Genomic DNA, 19,639 nt, shown 5'->3' on the forward strand with positions numbered 1-19,639 from the left:
AGATTAATTTCCAGATTTACTTTTGTGTTTGGTAAGAGGTTGCAGTTGAGGTTAGTTTTGATTGTGTATGTGTATGTTTTTCCATGTAGATATCTGGTTGTGCCAGTATTGTTCATTTTCATATATCGATCTTGAATCCTCTAATCTTGCTGTTTACTTACTAGTTTTATTGTGTTTTTTTGTGGCTTCCACAGGACTTTCCTACAAATATAATCATGTACTTCTTTCCAGTCTGTATGCCTTTATCACATGTATGGATTCATATGATCACCACCAAAAACAGACTATAGTTCCATCATCGGAGGGACCTGTCATGCTACTCTTTTTTTTTTTAAGATTTTATTCATTTATTCATGAGAGACACAGAGAGAGAGAGAGAGAGAGAGAGGCAGAGACACAGGGATAGGGAGAAGCAGTCTCCATGCAGAGAGCCTGATGTGAGACTCGATCCCGGGTCTCCAGGATCACACCCTGGGCTGAAGGCCCACTAGACCACTGAGCCACCCAGGCTGCCCGATACTTTGATTTTAATTTGCATTTCCCTAATGACTAATGATGTTGACCATCTTATCATGTTTTTATTTGCAGTCTGTATGTCCTTTTTAATGAAATGTCTCTCTTTTACTTTAAATAAGTTTTTATAACAGCTTATATATATTTTCATTTTAGTAAATTGTTTCATGTTCGACCCGTAACCCAAGGAGATGTTTACAGAGCTGAAACTGAAGAAATTCCTAAAATATTCCAGGTAAAGACCTTAAATTCCAATTTTAGAAGATCTTTTATTTAAATACTAAGTGCATTTTGTGAAGTTAATGCAAGCACACCAATGCTTTTTATACATTTGAAGATTATATGTACAAATTAAGACTTTTTAAAATCTTCCTTTTACCATTCCTGAATATAGATACTATATGCAAATGAAGGTGAATGTAGAAAAGATGTAGAGATGGAACCAGTACAACAAGCTGAAAAGACTAATTTTCAAAACCACAAAGGCCATGAGTTCATTCCTACACTCTACCACTTCCCCGCCAACTGTGAGGCCTGTGCCAAACCTCTCTGGCATGTTTTTAAGCCACCTCCTGCCCTAGAATGTCGAAGATGCCATGTTAAGTGCCACAGAGATCACTTAGATAAGAAAGAGGATTTAATTTCTCCATGTAAAGGTAAGGCATAAAAATTATTTTTGCAATTTATAAAAAGTCAGAAAACTAAGCCCCATTTAAATAACTTCTTCAAATGTAGCATTTTCTACACCAATTTGAAGAGATTATAAACAGTTATATTTTGGCACTGATGGAGCAACGTGTAGCTGTCATTTTTACAGTTACAGATTTAGCTTTGAAATAATGTTTTTAAAGAGAATTACTCCTTTGTAAAAACGTACTTCTAAGAAATTAAATTGGAGAGAAGGACTATAGGTGAGTTCCACTGCATTATTTGTCCTTGAATTTTTACTTCCTTTTTTCTTTTTGTGTGTTTTTCACTGCCTAGACCAATATACTGGATAATAGGCAAATGTCTTCTAGTTTTAGTAGATGTAGCCTGATAGAAAGACAATAGCTATTTTAAGATAAGAAACTTATGTTCTAAAAATACATTAACTTGTTTCACTCCTGCATTTTTTTGTATTTGTTTGAACTTTATTTTTCTTAATAGCTTCTGTTTTCTTTTTAAATTTTCAGCCTTAATTAAGGAGAAAGAGATATTTTCCAAGCTTAATTAAGCATAGTAAATCTTAAAAAAAAAAAAAGCATAGTAATCTTTTAAAATTTTAAGAACTTATAAATTATGCTTCAGGAGGGCCATTTTAAATGATTGTGTATGACTTTGTGTCTTTTTTTTTTTTAACATAGTAAGTTACGATGTAACGTCAGCAAGAGATATGCTGCTGTTAGCATGTTCTCAGGATGAACAAAAAAAATGGGTAACACATTTGGTAAAGAAGATCCCTAAGAATCCACCATCTGGTTTTGTTCGTGCATCGCCTCGAACGCTTTCTACAAGATCTACTGCAAATCAGTCTTTCCGAAAGGTGGTCAAAAATACATCTGGAAAAACTAGGTAAGGATTGCAATTGTTAACCTTTTGACAATGTGAAAGCGATTGGTTAATATCTATTAAAATCTAAAATCTAATTCTTTCCCTATAGAGGACATCATTTGTAACTAAGCAATATGACTTGAAATGACTTCACAAATTAGTTTGATTCCTTTTTGAAGTTAAATAGATTCATATAAAACTTTGCTCATCTTTTCTTTAAATTTAACTATGTTGGCATAGATTTTTTTTAATCAAAATTATTTGGTGTTATCATTGATAATGATGTTGCAAATAAACTTCCTAGTTAAGTATCTCCCTCTTTTTTTTTTAACAGATTTTGATAGAATTTTTTCAAAAATATTTGTATGCTATAATAAGCAATTACAGGACATAATTAAACCCTTTCATGAAGCGAGATTATGATACTCATCTCATTCTCATTTTGTACATGAATAAATGAGATCTAGAGGAGTTAAGCCACTTAGACAAGATCCCAGGGCAAGCTAGTGGCATAGTCAGGGTTGAAACCTTTTTTTTTTTTTTTTTAAGATTTTATTTATATATTCATGAGAGACACAGAGAGAGAGGCAGAGACATAGGCAGAGGGAGAAGCAGGCTGCATGCAGGGAGCCCGACGTGGGACTCAATCCCGGAACTCCAGGATCACACCCTAGGCCGAAGGCAGATGCTCAACTGCTGAGCTACATGGGCGTCCCTCCTATTTATTTTTTATTTTTATTTTTTTTATCCAATTCTAAAGTCTCAGTTTTTCTCCTATACCAAATACCAACTTTCCTGGAGTGTAATGCCTACACTAAAAGGAATGTTTTAATCTAAAAGTAAGACCTAACCTTGATTTGCCTCTCTGTTAATGTCACTCGAGTCCCCCAAGCAGACTTAAAACCATTTTTAATTCATCCCATTTCTTTACTCCGTATTATCAATAACCAATTCTAATTCTTTGAAATGACTAATAAGCATTCCACTTTCTGTATTCTTCAGCTGTCATACTACTCCAGTATATTACCACTTCACTCCTTATTTCTGTAAAATCCTGGATCACTTCTCTCCTGTATTAGATAAAACTATATCCAGAATTATTTAAAATTGAATGATAGCTTTGTAAAAAAACAACAAAAAAAAATGAACACCATGTGTTTGAAATAGAGTAAAAGCAAGAAGAAAATAACACTAAATATATTTTTCCTTTTCCTGTTTTCCAAATTGTGTGTATTTGTTAATCGCATACAAAGATAATGTATATTTACCCTGCAATTTTGTTTCTTGTATTTTTAAACTGAGTTATTTCTTAAGTTAATTTTTTTTTCTGCTCCTCTCTCCCCAGCAGTTAACAGTGTGATTTAACGCCTTGTGGTAATGCCTTTTGGATTCGTGTGGAATGCTACCTGATAAACCAGGCTTCTTTAACAATGCAGAGCAGACAGGCTGTTCCTTTGACACAAATATCACAGGCTTCAGGGTTAAGATTGCTGTTATTCTGTCCTTGCTTTGGCACAAAAACACACTGAGGGTTTTTTTGTTTTTTTGTTTTAAATTGCGGGTTTGCCTACAGGTAGATTAGATTAATTATTACTATGTAATGCAAGTACAATTTGGGGAAAGCTTAGGTAGATATATTTTTTTAAAAAGGTGCTGCCTTTTTGAATTTCTAAGAAAACGCCTGTCAATCATGATAGAACACAGTTTTCCTCATATGAGTGAGAGGAAGGGACTTTCACTTTCAAGTGGAATGGCCATCACTATGAAGATCAGCTCATGGAAGGAGTAAAGAAAATATCTCAAAATGAGACAACTGAAATTCTTTTAAATGACTTCAGTCTTTGTGCTCTTGCAAGACTATACAAAACTATTTTAAGGAAGCAGTGACATCACTTGACTTCAGTGCCCTCACTGTAGAATTTAAAAGCCTCACTTTTGATTGCCTGTGGCGGACTTATGAGAATAAATATTTTACATTTTACATTATGCTTTACAAAATACTGTATGTGTTTCAGCACGTTTATAGATTGGGGAATGGGAGAAGGAAAAAAAATTACATTTAATCTATGCATTTTTGCCAAGCCATATTGAATTATTTTACTACTAGAGACGTTAGGAACTAACTGTACAAAAGAACCAAGTTTTAAAAGCATTTTGTGGGGTACATCATTTCTGTAATTGTATAATGTATTTCTTTGTGGTTTTAAGTGATAAAGACATTAAGTTAACAAACATATAAGAAATGTATGCACTGTTTGAAATGTAAATTATTCTTAGAACACTTTCAATGGGAGTTGCATTGCCCTTTTAGTGCCTTAATTTGAAAGAATTATTTTACTGCCATGACTAAATACAGAAATTTCAAAAGAACATATTTTCAAAAAATTATATATGTCAGTGGGTTTTTCATTGATAATTGGTTTAATTTAAAATATGTAGAGGTTTGCTGGACTTTCATAAATTGAGCACAATCTTTGCATTAAACTACCTGCTACAATAATGAATGACTTTATAAAATTCTGCGAAATATGTAGGTTACATCAATATAAAAGAAAATTATGGCAATACGTCTGTGATGTTTTCCAGTTAACATAGGAATTACCAGATAAATACTGTTAAACTCTTGTCCAATAACAAGAGTTGATTCATATGGGCAGTATGATTTATTGTTTATTTTTTTAACCAAATACCTCCTCAGTAATTTATAATGGCTTTGCAGTAATGTGTATCAAATAAGAAGCACTGGAAAACTGATTTGTCTCTAGGATGATATGCATGTTTCAAGTGGTATTGAAAGCCGCACTGATGGATATGTAATAATAAACATATCTGTTATTAATATGCTAATGACTCTGTGCTCATTTAATGAGAAATAAAAGTAATTTATGGATGGATACCTTTAATAATGACTGGTGTTTTCTCATTGCTGAAATGAATAGAAACCATGTTATAAATTAGTCCCTGACTGTATACAAATGTTTGTTAAATTCCATGACTAAAGTGAATTTTTAAAAGAAAATCTGGTTTGGGCTCTAAAACTAAGGGCTACAGTTGAAAAAAAGCTGACTAATGTCTGTTGGGAAACAACCCTCTGTGGATCTCTTGCATTTCTCCATCTCATACGAGCAGTGGCTCTGACAGCCTTAGCTCTAGACTATCTTTACTAAAGAGATTTGTATAGTGAACAGTCTTGGACAGTGTCATGTCTGCCTCACAAGAAAGGCAGGTTGTTTACTGTCCAGTATAATAAAAGATAATGTCTCCCTCTAGAGCAAAATTTGGCAGATTTGCCTGTGCTCCTTATAAAAGATTCAGATACCCTAACTTCAGCTTCCTCAGCTGTAGTGCAAATCCACTGCATGTTCAGCACTCCCCTGGGCCGCTCTGCATCTACATCTCTTTGGAGGGCAAGGAGAACTGACAGCACTGTGACACTCATGCTGCTTGCTATATTGTTAGTATCAAACTCTGTACTGTAACATGGCTCTGTAAGGTTAAGTAAAGTGCAGAGAACAGAATTCTAATTAGTTTAAGAAGGAGAGGACTTAAAAAAAAAAAAAAACCACCCAAGCGTGAAACTATTGAGAACTGACAGAGATTTGAGGAATAGCTCTAAATGCCACATTGTAGAACCAGGGCAGCCAAGAATGCTGCTTCTAAGTATAGAAAACCACTCAATCCCAAAGTATACCAACATGGCAAGGACCAGCAAAGTGCCATGATCAGGATGGCACACTACTGCTGGTTCTCTACAGTTTTTTGCTATGCCTCGTACAACCCATACCAAGTTAGATGCTTTCTACCATTCCTCTTGCCACTTAGGAGCCTTGTGTCTGGATACTGGAATCTCTGTCAACACTGCCCAGGAAAAATTTGCATCATCTCACGCCTTCTATGTGTACATCTGCTTGTCCCAAACTAAATCACATCCAGAACTCTAGCTGCAAGGAAACCTGGGAAATGTACTTTCACTTTTCTGTCCACTTTACTACAGGAAGAGACACTGAGAAGTTCGAAATCAAGTGTGCCCATTGGCCACACCTCAAGCTTGAGCTGAGCCCAGAACTCCAGGCTAGAAAGAAAACAGCCACTGTCTTATTTATAGGCTGAAAACTGTGGGTCACTTGTCATTATATGAACTTTCAGCTTAAAATAACCTGTCTACACGCCATTTAAACATTTTTTAAAAGGGATGCATGGGTGGGTCAGTAGTTGAGCGTCTGCCTTCAGCTCAGGCCATGATCCCCGGGGTCCTGGGATCAAGTTCCGCATCAGACTCCCCATGAGGAGCCTGTTTCTCCCTCTGCCTGTTTCTGCCTCTGTGTGTCTCTCATGAATAAATAAATAAAATCTTTAAAAAATAATCCAAACATGGCAATCAAACTTTGCTTGATAAAATATGTTCTCATAAGTTTTCATATCATTAGAAATTCTATAATAACCAAATTTAGTAATCACATTAATGTGTTGGTTCTTACTGGGTTGCTGATTTGAGCTTCCAGTTCTTAATTTTCAATTCGTGACACTTCCACAATGCTTCCTGTTGAGAATGAAACACAACTACTAGCAGCTATTTGGTTAAAGATCATGTCTTTTTAAAAATTAATTGACTGAATGGTATATACTGTCTACTACACTTTCTTTAAAACTGTGATATCACTTAGTGAACAAAAGTTCTTAGTGAAGTCGAGTTTATTGATCTTGTCCTTTACAGTTAGTGCTTTTTGTGTTCCGTTAAGAAACCTCTGCCTATTCCCCAGGGTTATAGAAGGTGATTATCCTGTATCAGCTTCTTGAAGCCTGTTGTTTTAACTTTCGCATTAAATTCTGTCATCCAACTGGAATTGTGTGTGTTAAGTTCAAATCAAGGGCTTTGTTTTTTGCTTTTTCCTCCAAATGGATATCCAGTCGATGCCAGAAGTTTTAAAAATATGTCACAATAAATAAATAAAGACCCTGCCAGGATTTTAATCAGGACTGCATTCAGTTTGGGGAGAATTAACGTCTTTAAAATTTTATCTTCCAATCTGTAAACATGTTAAGTTACTGCACAGAAATAAAGGGGACATATTTGCAAATGTCGTAATTTCATATGTAGAAGTCTAAAAATGATTTAAGTGAATGTTCAAAGACCACTAGATACAAGATAAATACACAAAAATAAATTTTCTATATACTAGCAACAATTAGTGAAAAAAAATTTAATGATATTTACAATAAAAATCCACTTGAAAGATGTATAAAGACATTTAAGACAGGTATGTATAAACCAGAGAAATTAAAGACTTAAATAAGTATAATTATTAACATCAAATATTTTCCATATAAGATTACTAAAATAAATGGTCATATTCTGATAACCTATCTAATGAGATTTTTCTTTTTAATCCACTAGAAATCTTAATCACAATTGTTTTTTATGTTTACCACACGAATCAATTTCTGGTTGAATAATATGTGTGTATAAAGCTGCACTGAATGTTTTAGGTATATTTTATCCCAAATCTTTTAGTGTTAATTATATTGCAATAAAGAAACACAAAAATGTATATGGTTAACAGTTGATGTCTGTCCTTCCTAAACTCCATCCCTAACCCCCATTCCTAGTGATTATCTTCAGAATATATATAACTTGGAATTTTGTGAGGTATAGAAAGACTAACAATAATTCTACTTAACATACAGAAAGCCTGAAGCACAAAAAATTAAATATCTCCTCTGAATAGATGTTAATGAATTGTTGGATAAACTTAACCAAGGAAGGGAAAAACCTATACTCTGAAACTATAAATAATTGAAAGAAATTGATGGCACAAAACAAATGGAAGGATATGCTATGCTTATGGATTGGGAGGATTAATATTTTTAAAATTTCTATACTTTCTAAAGCTATCTACAGATTTAAAGCAATCCCTATCAAAATGCCAACAATTTTTTACAGAACCAGAACAAATAATACTAAAATTTGTATAGAACCACAGAGACCCCCAAATAGCCAAAGAAATATTGAGGAGGAACAGAGCTGAAGTTCCAGATTTCAAGATAATACAAAGTTAGTAATCAAAATAATATGGCATTGGCTCAAAAATCAGCACATAGATTAATGAAACAGGATAGAAAACCCTGAAATGAAGCCATGCTTATATGGTCAATGGAGAAAGAACAGTCTCTTCAACAAAGAGTGAAACTGGACCACTTAGTTATACCATACCCACATACACAAAATAAACTCAAATGGATTCAAGACTTAAACGTGAGACCTTAAACCATAAAAAATCTTAGAAGAAAAGTTAGGCAGTATTTATTTTTTTTTTTACATTGGCCTTAGCAGTATATTTATGAATATTTCTCTTCAGGCAAAGGAAACAAAGCAAAAATTAATTGTTGAGATTACACCAAAAGAAAAAGCTTTTGCACAGCAAAGGAAACCATTAACAAATGAAAAGGCAACCTACTGAATGAGAGTAGATATTTGCAAATAATATATCCAATAAGGGGTTAATATCCAAAAAATATAAAGAACTTACACAACACCACCAAAAAACAGTCAAAAAATGGACAGAGGACCTGAATAGACATTTATGCAGAGGGCCAACAGATACATATCAAAGAAATGCAAATCAAAACCACAATGAGACATCATCTTACACCTGTCAAAATGGCTAGAATTAAAAGGACAAAAAAAGTATTGGTGAGAATGTAGAGAAAAAGGAACTCTTATACACTGTTGGTGGGAATCTAAATGGATTCAGCTACTGTGGAAAACAGTACGGGAGTTTCTCAAAAAAATTAAAACTGGAATTGCCATATGACCCAGTAACATCACTACTGGGTATTTACCCAAAAGGAAGGGGAAAAAATCCAGAAAGATAAATTTCACCCTGTTTATTGCAGCATTATTTACAATAATCAAGATATCGAAGAAACCCAAGTGTCCATCAATAGATGAATGGATAAAGAAGATTGTGTGTCATTCAGTGGAATCCCTATCAAAATACCATGGACTTTCTTCAGAGAGTTGGAACAAATAATCATAAGATTTGTGTGGAATCAGAAAAGACCTCGAATAGCCAGGGAAATATTGAAAAAGAAAACCAGAGCCAGGGGCATCACAATGCCAGATTTCAGGTTGTACTACAAAGCTGTGGTCATCAAGACAGTGTGGTACTGGCACCAAAACAGACACATAGATCAATGGAACAGAATAGAGAATCCAGAAATGGGACCTATGGTCAACTAATATTCGACAAAGCAGGAAAGACTATCCACTGGAAAAAGGACAGTCTCTTCAATAAATGGTGCTGGGAAAATTGGACAGCCACGTGCAGAAGAATGAAATTAGACCATTGTCTTACACCAGACACAAAGATAAACTCAAAATGGATGAAATATCTAAATGTGAGACAAGAATCCATTAAAATCCTAGAGGAGAACACAGGCAACACTCTTCTTGAACTTGGCCACAGCAACTTCTTGCAAGATACATCCATGAAGGCAAGGGAAACAAAAGCAAAAATGAACTATTGGGACTTCATCAAGATAAAAAGCTTCTGCACAGCAAAAGAAACAGTCAACAAAACTAAAAGACAACCTACAGAATGGGAGAAGATATTTGCAAATGACCTATCAGATAAAGGGCTAGTTTCCAAGATCTATAAAGAACTTATTAAACTCAACAGCAAAGAAACACAATCCAATCCTGAAATGGGCAAAAGACATGAACAGAAATTTCACCAAAGAAGACATACACATGGCCGACAAGCACATGAGAAAATGTTCTGCATCACTTGTCATCAGAGAAATACAAATCAAAACCACAATGAGATACCACCTCACACCAGTGAGAATGGGGAAAATTAACAAGACAAGAAACAACAAATGTTGGAAAGGATGAGGAGAAAGGGGAACCCTCTTGTACTGTTGGTGGGAATGTGAACTGGTGCAGCCACTCCGGGAAACTGTGTGAAATTTCCTCAAAGAGTTAAAAATAGAGCTACTCTAGGGCAGCCCCTGGGGCTCAGCGGTTTAGCACTGCCTTCAACCCAAGGCATGATCCTGGGGACCCGGGATTGAGTCCCACGTCGGGCTCCCTGCGCGGAGCCTGCTTCTCCCTCTGCCTGTGTCTCTGCCTCTCTCTTTGTGTGTGTTTCTTATGAATAAATAAATAAAATCTTAAAAAAAATAGAGCTACTCTACAAACCAGCAATTGCACTACTGGGTATTTACCCCAAATATACAGATGCAGTGAAAAGCTGAGACACCTGCACCCCAATGTTTACAGCAGCAATGTCCAACTGTGGAAGGAGCCTCGGTGTCCATCGAGAGATGAATGGATAAAGAAGATGTGGTATATGTATACAATTACTCAGCCATTAGAAACAACAAATACCCACCATCTGCTTCAACATGGATGGAACTGGAGGGTATTATGCTGAGTGAAATAAGTCAATCGGAGAAGGACAAACATATAGTCTCATTCATTCGGGGAATATAAAAAATAGTGAAAGGGATTATAGGAGAAAGGAGAATAATGAGTGGAAAATATCAGAGGGAGACAGAAATGAGAGTCTCCTAACTCTGGGAAACGAACAAGGGGTAGTGGAAGGGGAGGTGGGCGGGGGGTTGTGGTGACTGGGTGACGGGCACTGAGGGGGGCACTTGACAGGATGAGCACTGGGTGTTATACTATATGTTGGTAAATGGAACTCCAATAAAAAGATATACAAAAAAAATGTGTGTGTGATGAAATATTACTTGGCCATAAAAAGGAATAAAATCTTGCCATTTGGAACAACATAGATGGACATGAAAGGTATCATGCTAAGTGAAATAAGTTAAAGACAAATACCGTATGATTTCACTTAATATGTGGAATCTAAAAAATAAACAACAAAAAAGTAGACTCTAAATAGAACAAACTGGTGGTTGCTGGAGGGTAAGTGGATGAAGGAATGGGTGAACTAAATAAAGGGAATTAAGAGGTACAAACTTCCTGTTGTAAAAATAAATCACTGAGATGAAAAGTACAGTGTAGCCAATATAGTCAATAATAATGTAATAATGTTATGTGATGACAGGTGATGACCACACGTATGATGAACACTAAGTAATGTATAGAATTGTTGAATATACTATATGCTTACACCTGAAACTAATATAACCTCGAATGTTAATTGTACTTCATTAGAAATGTTATGAATTGTCATGTGAGAACTAAAACATGACATTATTTCCTGAGCCATCTTCTTTCCCAAAAGTATTTTGAGATGTTGGAGATACAAGGAGAGAAAATGACAATGTTTAGAAATAGATGGTATAATTCAAAGCTCTTGAATAGAGCTCTTGTTGTTTAATTCTATAAATATAGTCCCTGCAAGTTTACCAAAGTTACTGTACAGGGAAATTTGGCCATTAAATTAAATACAGTGGTTTATTTGTCTGCATCACTGTCACCATGGAATCATTTACTTAATTCTTTAAGAAAGTCTACAACTTAACTAATAGCAAAAATGTAATATTGGTGCATCTGGGTAAAAGGGAATATTTTTGGATCCTCCTTTTTTGGCTGAATGATGGTTCTTAGATATGCTCCTCATTGTTCCTTGTCAAGGTGTCATTAATTCTGTGTGATATAAATCCTACTATATGTCCAACACATTTGCTAACTCCACTCAGACCCAATTTTCATTCAAAATAAGTCAGTTAATCACAACAGAGATGATGAATTTAAAATATGAGGCCAAATGTATAACACACCAGAGGAAAAGAAAAAAATAATTCCTCTATTGTACTCATTACTGCCAGAGATACCTCAAGATCTTGAAACTATCAGTGTTTCAAATTCAAAACATGACTTTGAGCTTTATAAAAAGTAACTTATTCTCACTACAACTCTGTGAAGTAGGTATTACCATCCCTAATTTATAAAGAAACAATGTAAAATGTTTGATACTCTGTTCAGGAGCACACAGCTACCTGTCTCAGTTTTCCATCTGGGTTATGAACGTTAACTCAGCCTTGAAAGAAATCAGTAATGAATTAAATCCTGATACTTCCCTTACTAGATTTTAGTGTATTTCACATATTGTAACATTTTTTTAGGGAGGAAAAGCTATTGGATTTCACTCTCATGGCATGGAAAACATGTTAATTGATTTCCTAAGTTTTACAGTATGAAATCACATATGTATAGTAGGCCAAGATACAAATATAAAGGAATACTTTGTCAAATGTAAAATACTGCAAATAAAATAATAGATTTTTTTCTTTTTTACTGGACTGAATGTCTCTAGTTGATGGAATATACTTTGTGAAAATATTAAATGAATTATGAGCTTTAAGAGCCCCAGGTATTATTTCTCCTTGATGATATGTCATTTGAGAGGAACTTTATTTGCTAAAACTCCTGTAGACATTGTTCAATTGGATGCATTTATATTGTACATTTTTATTATTTCAAAATACTAAGAAACATGTTTGCTTTTTGCATCATATATTCTGTCAACTACAGACTTCTTTTTTAAAAGATTTATTTATTTATTTATTTATTTATTTATTTATTTATTTATTTGAGAGAAAGCACGAGCCAGGCGAAGGGCAAAGGGAGAGAGAAAAGCAGACTCCTTGCTGAGCAGGGAGCCTGATCTCAGGACTCTGAGATCATGACCTGAGCTGAAGGCAGACACTAACCACCTGAGCCACTCAGATGCCCCTACAGCTAACTTCTTTACTGCTATTTCTTTGATAAGAATTTCTATGTCTGCATACTAATTTTTTTAAAGATTTTATTCATTTATTCATAGAGACGAGACAGGGGGGTGGGGCAGAGACACAGGCAGAGGGAGAAGCAGGCACCATAGAGAGAGCCCGAGTGGGACTCGATCCCGGGTCTCCACATCACGCCCTGGGCTGCAGGCAGCGCTAAACCGCTGCGCCACCGGGGCTGCCCTGCATACCAAATTTTTTAAAGATTGTATTTATTTACTCATGAGAGACACAGAGAGTGGCAGAGACACAGGCATAAGGAGAAGCAGGCTATCTGCAAGAAGCCCAATGTGGGACTCGATCCCCAGACCCTAGATCAGGACTTAAGCTGAGGGCAGATGGTCAACCGCTGAGCCACCTAGGTATTTCTACCAAATTTTATTCTAATTACCCATGTAATTATACTTCCTTAAACACTACTATCTAAAGGCCCATTTATTTGACTCATTATATTCATAATATTGATATTTTTAAATCACAAAAAATACAAAATGTATTTTTATGTATACCATCCCGAATCAGCAAATGTTTTATTTACTTCAAATTGCTCTCAAAAGAAAACATTTAGTCAGAGATCTTTTTTGATCCTTCTCCCGCTTCCAATTTTCTTCCTTTACCCCACAAAAGCAGTAACTGCTATTAATTGGATGTGTATTCTTTTTATTCATATCCCAGTCCTTTACTGAATATGCATATATCCACATATATGTATAAAATTGTTGTATATGTGGCTTTTACATTTATATAAATGGCTTTATATTTTTATATTAGAACTTTCTATAATAACACTTGTCTCCCAAATTTAAACATTTTATTTATGTAAATCAACGTTGAAACCCCTTGTAGTTTTAAGTCAGCTTCACTATTTCTTTTTATTTTCTTTTATTCTTTTATTTTTTTGTTTTCTAAGCAGAAAATATATTTCTGCAAAAATAACATTGTTAAACTATATGTTAAAATCTCTTCTTAGTAGCATAAATATCCATCCAGGCTTTTGAGAAATTGCATTTGATATAATTGAAAAATTGGAACATTTTCATAATCATATACTTAAAATTATACTTCTCATTGGTTCACGTGTTTCATTAATTAGTTTGTTAAATTATCCACACTTGCACCACAAATGCTCAAAAAGTTAAAGCCATATGCTATCATATCAATAACTATCATCTTAAACATATCATTTTTACAAATTATTTACATAATAATTCCTATTTAACAATAAATGTGGTAAGTCGGCTTAAAAAGACACAATTAACAAGGAACCATTAGACTCCAAAACAAGACTAGGATTCCTACTATTGAACCTTATTCTGAGGATCCTAACAAATACAACAGATAAGAAAAAGAAATAAGTATTATAAATACTGAAAGGTAAAAGTAAACCTGTATTTGCTAATCTTATGATTGTTTACCAAAAATGTCCAAAACAATCAACTGGAAAATCATAAAAACAAAAGAACTTGGTAATATTCAGCCTTCATAATTGTTTCGTTAGACTCATACAATGTTTTTAAACTTTGTTTAGTTGCTGATTTTTAAATTGGAATATTTTCATTAAAACCTGATTTCCAGTAATTCTTTGTCAGGAGTAAGTTTGGTAACACTGGATATAACTCATACACAGAAGCAATTGCCTGACCCATTTTTGATAGGGCGTATACTTTCCAGTTCATCCTGCCCTTGCCTGGAGTAGTTGTGTTATCTGTGTAGTGTTTAAAACCATCTGAATTTTCAATGTTGCCAAAAATGTAACATTTAGCAGACTTGATATATGAAAATGTAAAAGGTCTATATGGTCAAAGACTCCCAAGACAAAATTAAACTATAAATGACACTGGAGAAAATATTTGAAAAAAGAAGATTAAAATTCTAAAAATCCTGCCAATCAACAGTTTAAAAAACAAAAGGAAGGAAAGCCACTGGGTGGCTCAGTGGTTTAGTGCCGCCTTCAGCCCAGGGTGTGATCCTGGAGACCATGGATCGAGTCCCACATTGGGCTCCCTGCATGGAGCCTGCTTCTCCCTCTGCCTGTGTCTCTGCCTCTCTCTGTGTGTGTGTGTCTCCCATGAATAAATAAATAAAATCTTAAACAAAAAGAAAAGAAAATTCACTTAAATATGCAATTGGCTAATAAACTATAAATTAAAACAAACATAACCATTTATGCCCATTAAGTTTATGCTTTTTAATCGTAATATCCAGCACTTTTGAGAAGTGGGAAAATAATTGTTTTTGGGTGAAATTTATTTTGGTAGTATTAATATTTTAAATATATATATATATATATATATATATATGTCATATATATATGACATCATCATATGGTGGAATTCCATCGTCAAGATGGTGAAATAGGAGAACCCAGCCTGTTCCTCCTGGGGCCTCACGGGGTAAACAACCCCCGCTGAGCCCTGCAGCAGGCAGGGGCAGAGGAGCTCCCCCAAGTGCTAACACCTGAAAATCAGCACAACAGGCCCCTCCCCCAGGAAACCAGCTGGACAGACCAGTTCCAGGGGAAGGCAAGGGACTTAAAGTCTACAGAATCAGAAGATACTCCCCTGTGGTTTTTTTTGTTTTTTTTTTTTCTTTTTTCTTTTCTTTTTGATTTCTGATTGCTTCCCCCACCCCCCCTTTTTTTTTCACCTTTCTTTCTTTCTCTTTTTCTTCTCTTTTTCTTCTTTTTTTTTCTTTTTCTTTTTTCTCTTTCTCTTTTCTTTCCTTCTCTCTCTTTCTCTCCTTTTCCCAATACAACTTGTTTTTGGCCACTCTGCACTGAGCAAAATGACTAGAAGGAAAACCTCACCTCAAAAGAAAGAATCAGAAACAGCCCTCTCTCCCACAGAGTTACAAAATCTGGATTACACTTCAATGTCAGAAAGCCAATTCAGAAGCACTATTATACAGCTACTGGTGGCTCTAGAAAAAAGCATTAAGGACTCACGAGACTTCATGACTGCAGGATTTAGATCCAATCAGGCAGAAATTAAAAATCAATTGAATGAGATGCAATCCAAACTAGAAGTCCTAACGACGAGGGTTAAGAGGTGGAAGAACGAGTGAGTAACATAGAAGACAAGTTAATGGCAAAGAGGGAAACTGAGGAAAAAAGAGACAATCAATTAAAAGACCATGAAGACAGATTAAGGGAAATAAATGACAGCCTGAGGAAGAAAAACCTACGTTTAATTGGGGTTCCCAAGGGCGCCGAAAGGGACAGAGGGCCAGAATATGTATTTGAACAAATCCTAGCTGAAAACTTTCCCAATCTGGGAAGGGAAACAGGCATTCAGATCCAGGAAATAGAGAGATCCCCCCTAAAATCAATAAAAACCGTTCAACACCTCGACATTTAATAGTGAAGCTTGCAAATTCCAAAGATAAAGAGAAGATCCTTAAAGCAGCAAGAGACAAGAAGTCCCTGACTTTCATGGGGAGGAATATTAGGGTAACAGCAGACCTCTCCACAGAGACCTGGCAGGCCAGAAAGGGCTGGCAGGATATATTCAGGGTCCTAAATGAGAAGAACATGCAACCAAGAATACTTTATCCAGCAAGGCTCTCATTCAAAGTGGAAGGAGAGATAAAGAGCTTCCAAGACAGGCAGGAACTGAAAGAATATGTGACCTCCAAACCAGCTCTGCAAGAAATTTTAAGGGGGACTCTTAAAATTCCCCTTTAAGAAGAAGTTCAGTGGAACAATCCACAAAAACAAGGACTGAATAGATATCATGATGACACTAAACTCATATCTGTCAATAGTAACTCTGAACGTGAACGAGCTTAATGACCCCATCAAAAGGCGCAGGGTTTCTGACTGGATAAAAAAGCAGGACCCATCTATTTGCTGTCTACAAGAGACTCATTTTAGACAGAAGGACACCTACAACCTGAAAATAAAAGGTTGGAGAACCATATACCATTCAAATGGTCCTCAAAAGAAAGCAGGGATAGCCATCCTTATATCAGATAAACTAAAATTTACCCCGAAGACAGTAGTGAGAGACGAAGAGGGACACTATATCATACTTAAAGGATCTATCCAGCAAGAGGACTTAACAATCCTCAATATATATGCCCCGAATGTGGGAGCTGCCAAATACTTAAACGAATTATTAACCAAAGTGAAGAAATACTTAGATAATAATACACTTATACTTGGTGACTTCAATCTAGCTCTCTCTACCCTCGATAGGTCTTCTAAGCACAACATCTCCAAAGAAACGAGAGCTTTAAATGATACACTGGAACAGATAGATTTCACAGATATCTACAGAACTTTACATCCAAACTCACCTGAATACACATTCTTCTCAAGTGCACATGGAACTTTCTCCAGAATAGACCACATACTGGGTCACAAATAGGGTCTGAACCGATACCAAAAGATTGGGATTGTCCCCTGCATATTCTCAGACCATAACGCCTTGAAATTAGAACTCAATCACAAGAAGAAGTTTGGAAGGACATCAAACACGTGGAGGTTAAGGACCATCCTGCTAAAAGATAAAAGGGTCAACCAGGAAATTAAGGAAGAATTAAAAAGATTCATGGAAACTAATGAGAATGAAGATACAACGGTTCAAAATCTTTGGGATGCAGCAAAAGCAGTCCTGAGGGGGAAATACATCGCAATACAAGCATCCATTCAAAAACTGGAAAGAACTCAAATACAAAAGCTAACCTTACACATAAAGGAGCTAGAGAAAAAACAGGAAATGGACCCGACGCCCAGCAGAAGAAGAGAGTTAATTAAAATTTGAGCAGAACTCAACGAAATTGAGACCAGAAGAACTGTGGAACAGATCAATAGAACCAGGAGTTGGTTCTTTGAAAGAATTAATAATATAGATAAACCATTAGCCAACCTTATTAAAAAGAAGAGAGAGAAGACTCAAATTAATAAAATCATGAATGAGAAAGGAGAGATCACTACCAACACCAAGGAAATACAAACGATTTTAAAAACATATTATGAACAGCTCTACTGCCAATAAATTAGGCAATCTAGAAGAAATGGACGCATTCCTGGAAAGCCACAAACTACCAAAACTGGAACAGGAAGAAATAGAAAACCTGAACAGGCCAATAACCAGGGAGGAAATTGAAGAAGTCATCAAAAACCTCCCAAGACACAAGAGTCCAGGGCCAGATGGCTTCCCAGGGGAATTCTATCAAACGTTGAAAGAAGAAATCATACCTATTCTACTAAAGCTGTTTGGAAAGATAGAAAGAGATGGAGTACTTCCAAATTCATTCTATGAGGCCAGCATCACCTTAATTCCAAAACCAGACAAAGACCCCACCAAAAAGGAGAATTACAGACCAATATCCCTGATGAACATGGATGCAAAAATTCTCAACAAGATACTAGCCAATAGGATCCAACAACACATTAAGAAAATTATTCACCATGACCAAGTAGGATTTATCCCCGGGACCCAAGGCTGGTTCAACACTCGTAAAACAATCAATGTGATTCATCATATCAGCAAGAGAAAAACCAAGAACCATATGATCCTCTCATTAGATGCAGAGAAAGCATTTGACAAAATACAGCATCCATTCCTGATCAAAACTCTTCAGAGTGTAGGGATAGAGGGAACTTTCCTCGACATCTTAAAAGCCATCTATGAAAAGCCCACAGCAAATATCATTCTCAATGGGGAAGCACTGGGAGTCTTTCCCCTAAGATCAGGAACAAGACAGGGATGTCCACTCTCACCACTGCTATTCAACATACTATTGGAAGTCCTAGCCTCAGCAGTCAGACAACAAAAAGACATTAAAGGCATTCAAATTGGCAAAGAAGAAGTCAAACTCTCCCTCTTCGCCGATGACATGATACTCTACATAGAAAACCCAAAAGCCTCCACCCCAAGATTGCTAGAACTCATACAGCAATTTGGTAGCGTGGCAGGATACAAAATCAATGCCCAGAAATCAATGGCATTCCTATACACTAACAATGAGACTGAAGAAAGAGAAATTAAGGAGTCAATCCCATTTACAATTGCACCCAAAAGCATAAGATACCTAGGAATAAACCTAACCAAAGAGGTAAAGGATCTATACCCTAAAAACTATAGAACACTTCTGAAAGAAATTGAGGAAGACACAAAGAGATGGAAAAATATTCCATGCTCATGGATTGGCAGAATTAATATTGTGAAAATGTCAATGCTACCCAGGGCAATTTACACGTTCAATGCAATCCCTATCAAAATACCATGGACTTTCTTCAGAGACTTAGAACAAATTATTTTAAGATTTGTGTGGAATCAGAAAAGACCCCGAATAGCCAGGGGAATTTTAAAAAAGAAAACCATATCTGGGGGCATCACAATGCCAGATTTCAGGTTGTACTACAAAGCTGTGGTCATCAAGACAGTGTGGTACTGGCACAAAAACAAACACATAGACCAATGGAACAGAATAGAGAACCCAGAAATGGACCCTGAACTTTATGGTCAACTAATATTCGACAAAGGAGGAAAGACGATCCACTGGAAGAAAGACAGTGTCTTCAATAAATGGTGCTGGGAAAATTGGGCATCCACATGCAGAAGAATGAAACTAGACCACTCTCTTGCACCATACACAAAGATAAACTCAAAATGGATGAAAGATTTAAATGTGAGACAAGACTCCATCAAAATCCTAGAGGAGAACACAGGCAACACCCTTTTTGAACTCAGCCACAGTAACTTCTTGCAAGATACATCCACGAAGGCAAAAGAAACAAAAGCAAAAATGAACTATTGGGACTTCATCAAGATAAGAAGCTTTTGCACAGCAAAGGATACAGTCAACAAAACTCAAAGACAAC

The 19,639-nt window shown here is 35.7% G+C and overlaps 1 protein-coding gene across 4 annotated transcripts in view; it reads left to right on the plus strand.

Annotated features, from left to right (window-relative positions):
* Nucleotides 1–4,940, plus strand: part of ROCK1 (Rho associated coiled-coil containing protein kinase 1) — a 145,878-nt gene extending 140,938 nt beyond the window's left edge. For 3 of the 4 annotated variants that reach the window (XM_055323997.1, XM_055323999.1, XM_055324000.1), the window contains 4 exons: nt 670–748; nt 908–1,169; nt 1,860–2,067; nt 3,392–4,940. In XM_055323997.1, coding sequence (XP_055179972.1) covers nt 670–748; nt 908–1,169; nt 1,860–2,067; nt 3,392–3,398 — 556 coding nt within the window. In that variant the 3' untranslated portion in view covers nt 3,399–4,940. The remainder of the gene's footprint in view (nt 1–669; nt 749–907; nt 1,170–1,859; nt 2,068–3,391) is intronic. The other variant, XM_055323998.1, reaches the window with a different exon arrangement.
* The last annotated feature ends 14,699 nt before the right edge of the window (nt 4,941–19,639 follow it).

The sequence above is a fragment of the Nyctereutes procyonoides genome, unplaced genomic scaffold (genome assembly GCF_905146905.1).
Source record: "Nyctereutes procyonoides isolate TBG_1078 unplaced genomic scaffold, NYPRO_anot_genome, whole genome shotgun sequence".
In the NCBI taxonomy this organism is placed as follows: Eukaryota; Metazoa; Chordata; class Mammalia; order Carnivora; family Canidae; genus Nyctereutes; species Nyctereutes procyonoides.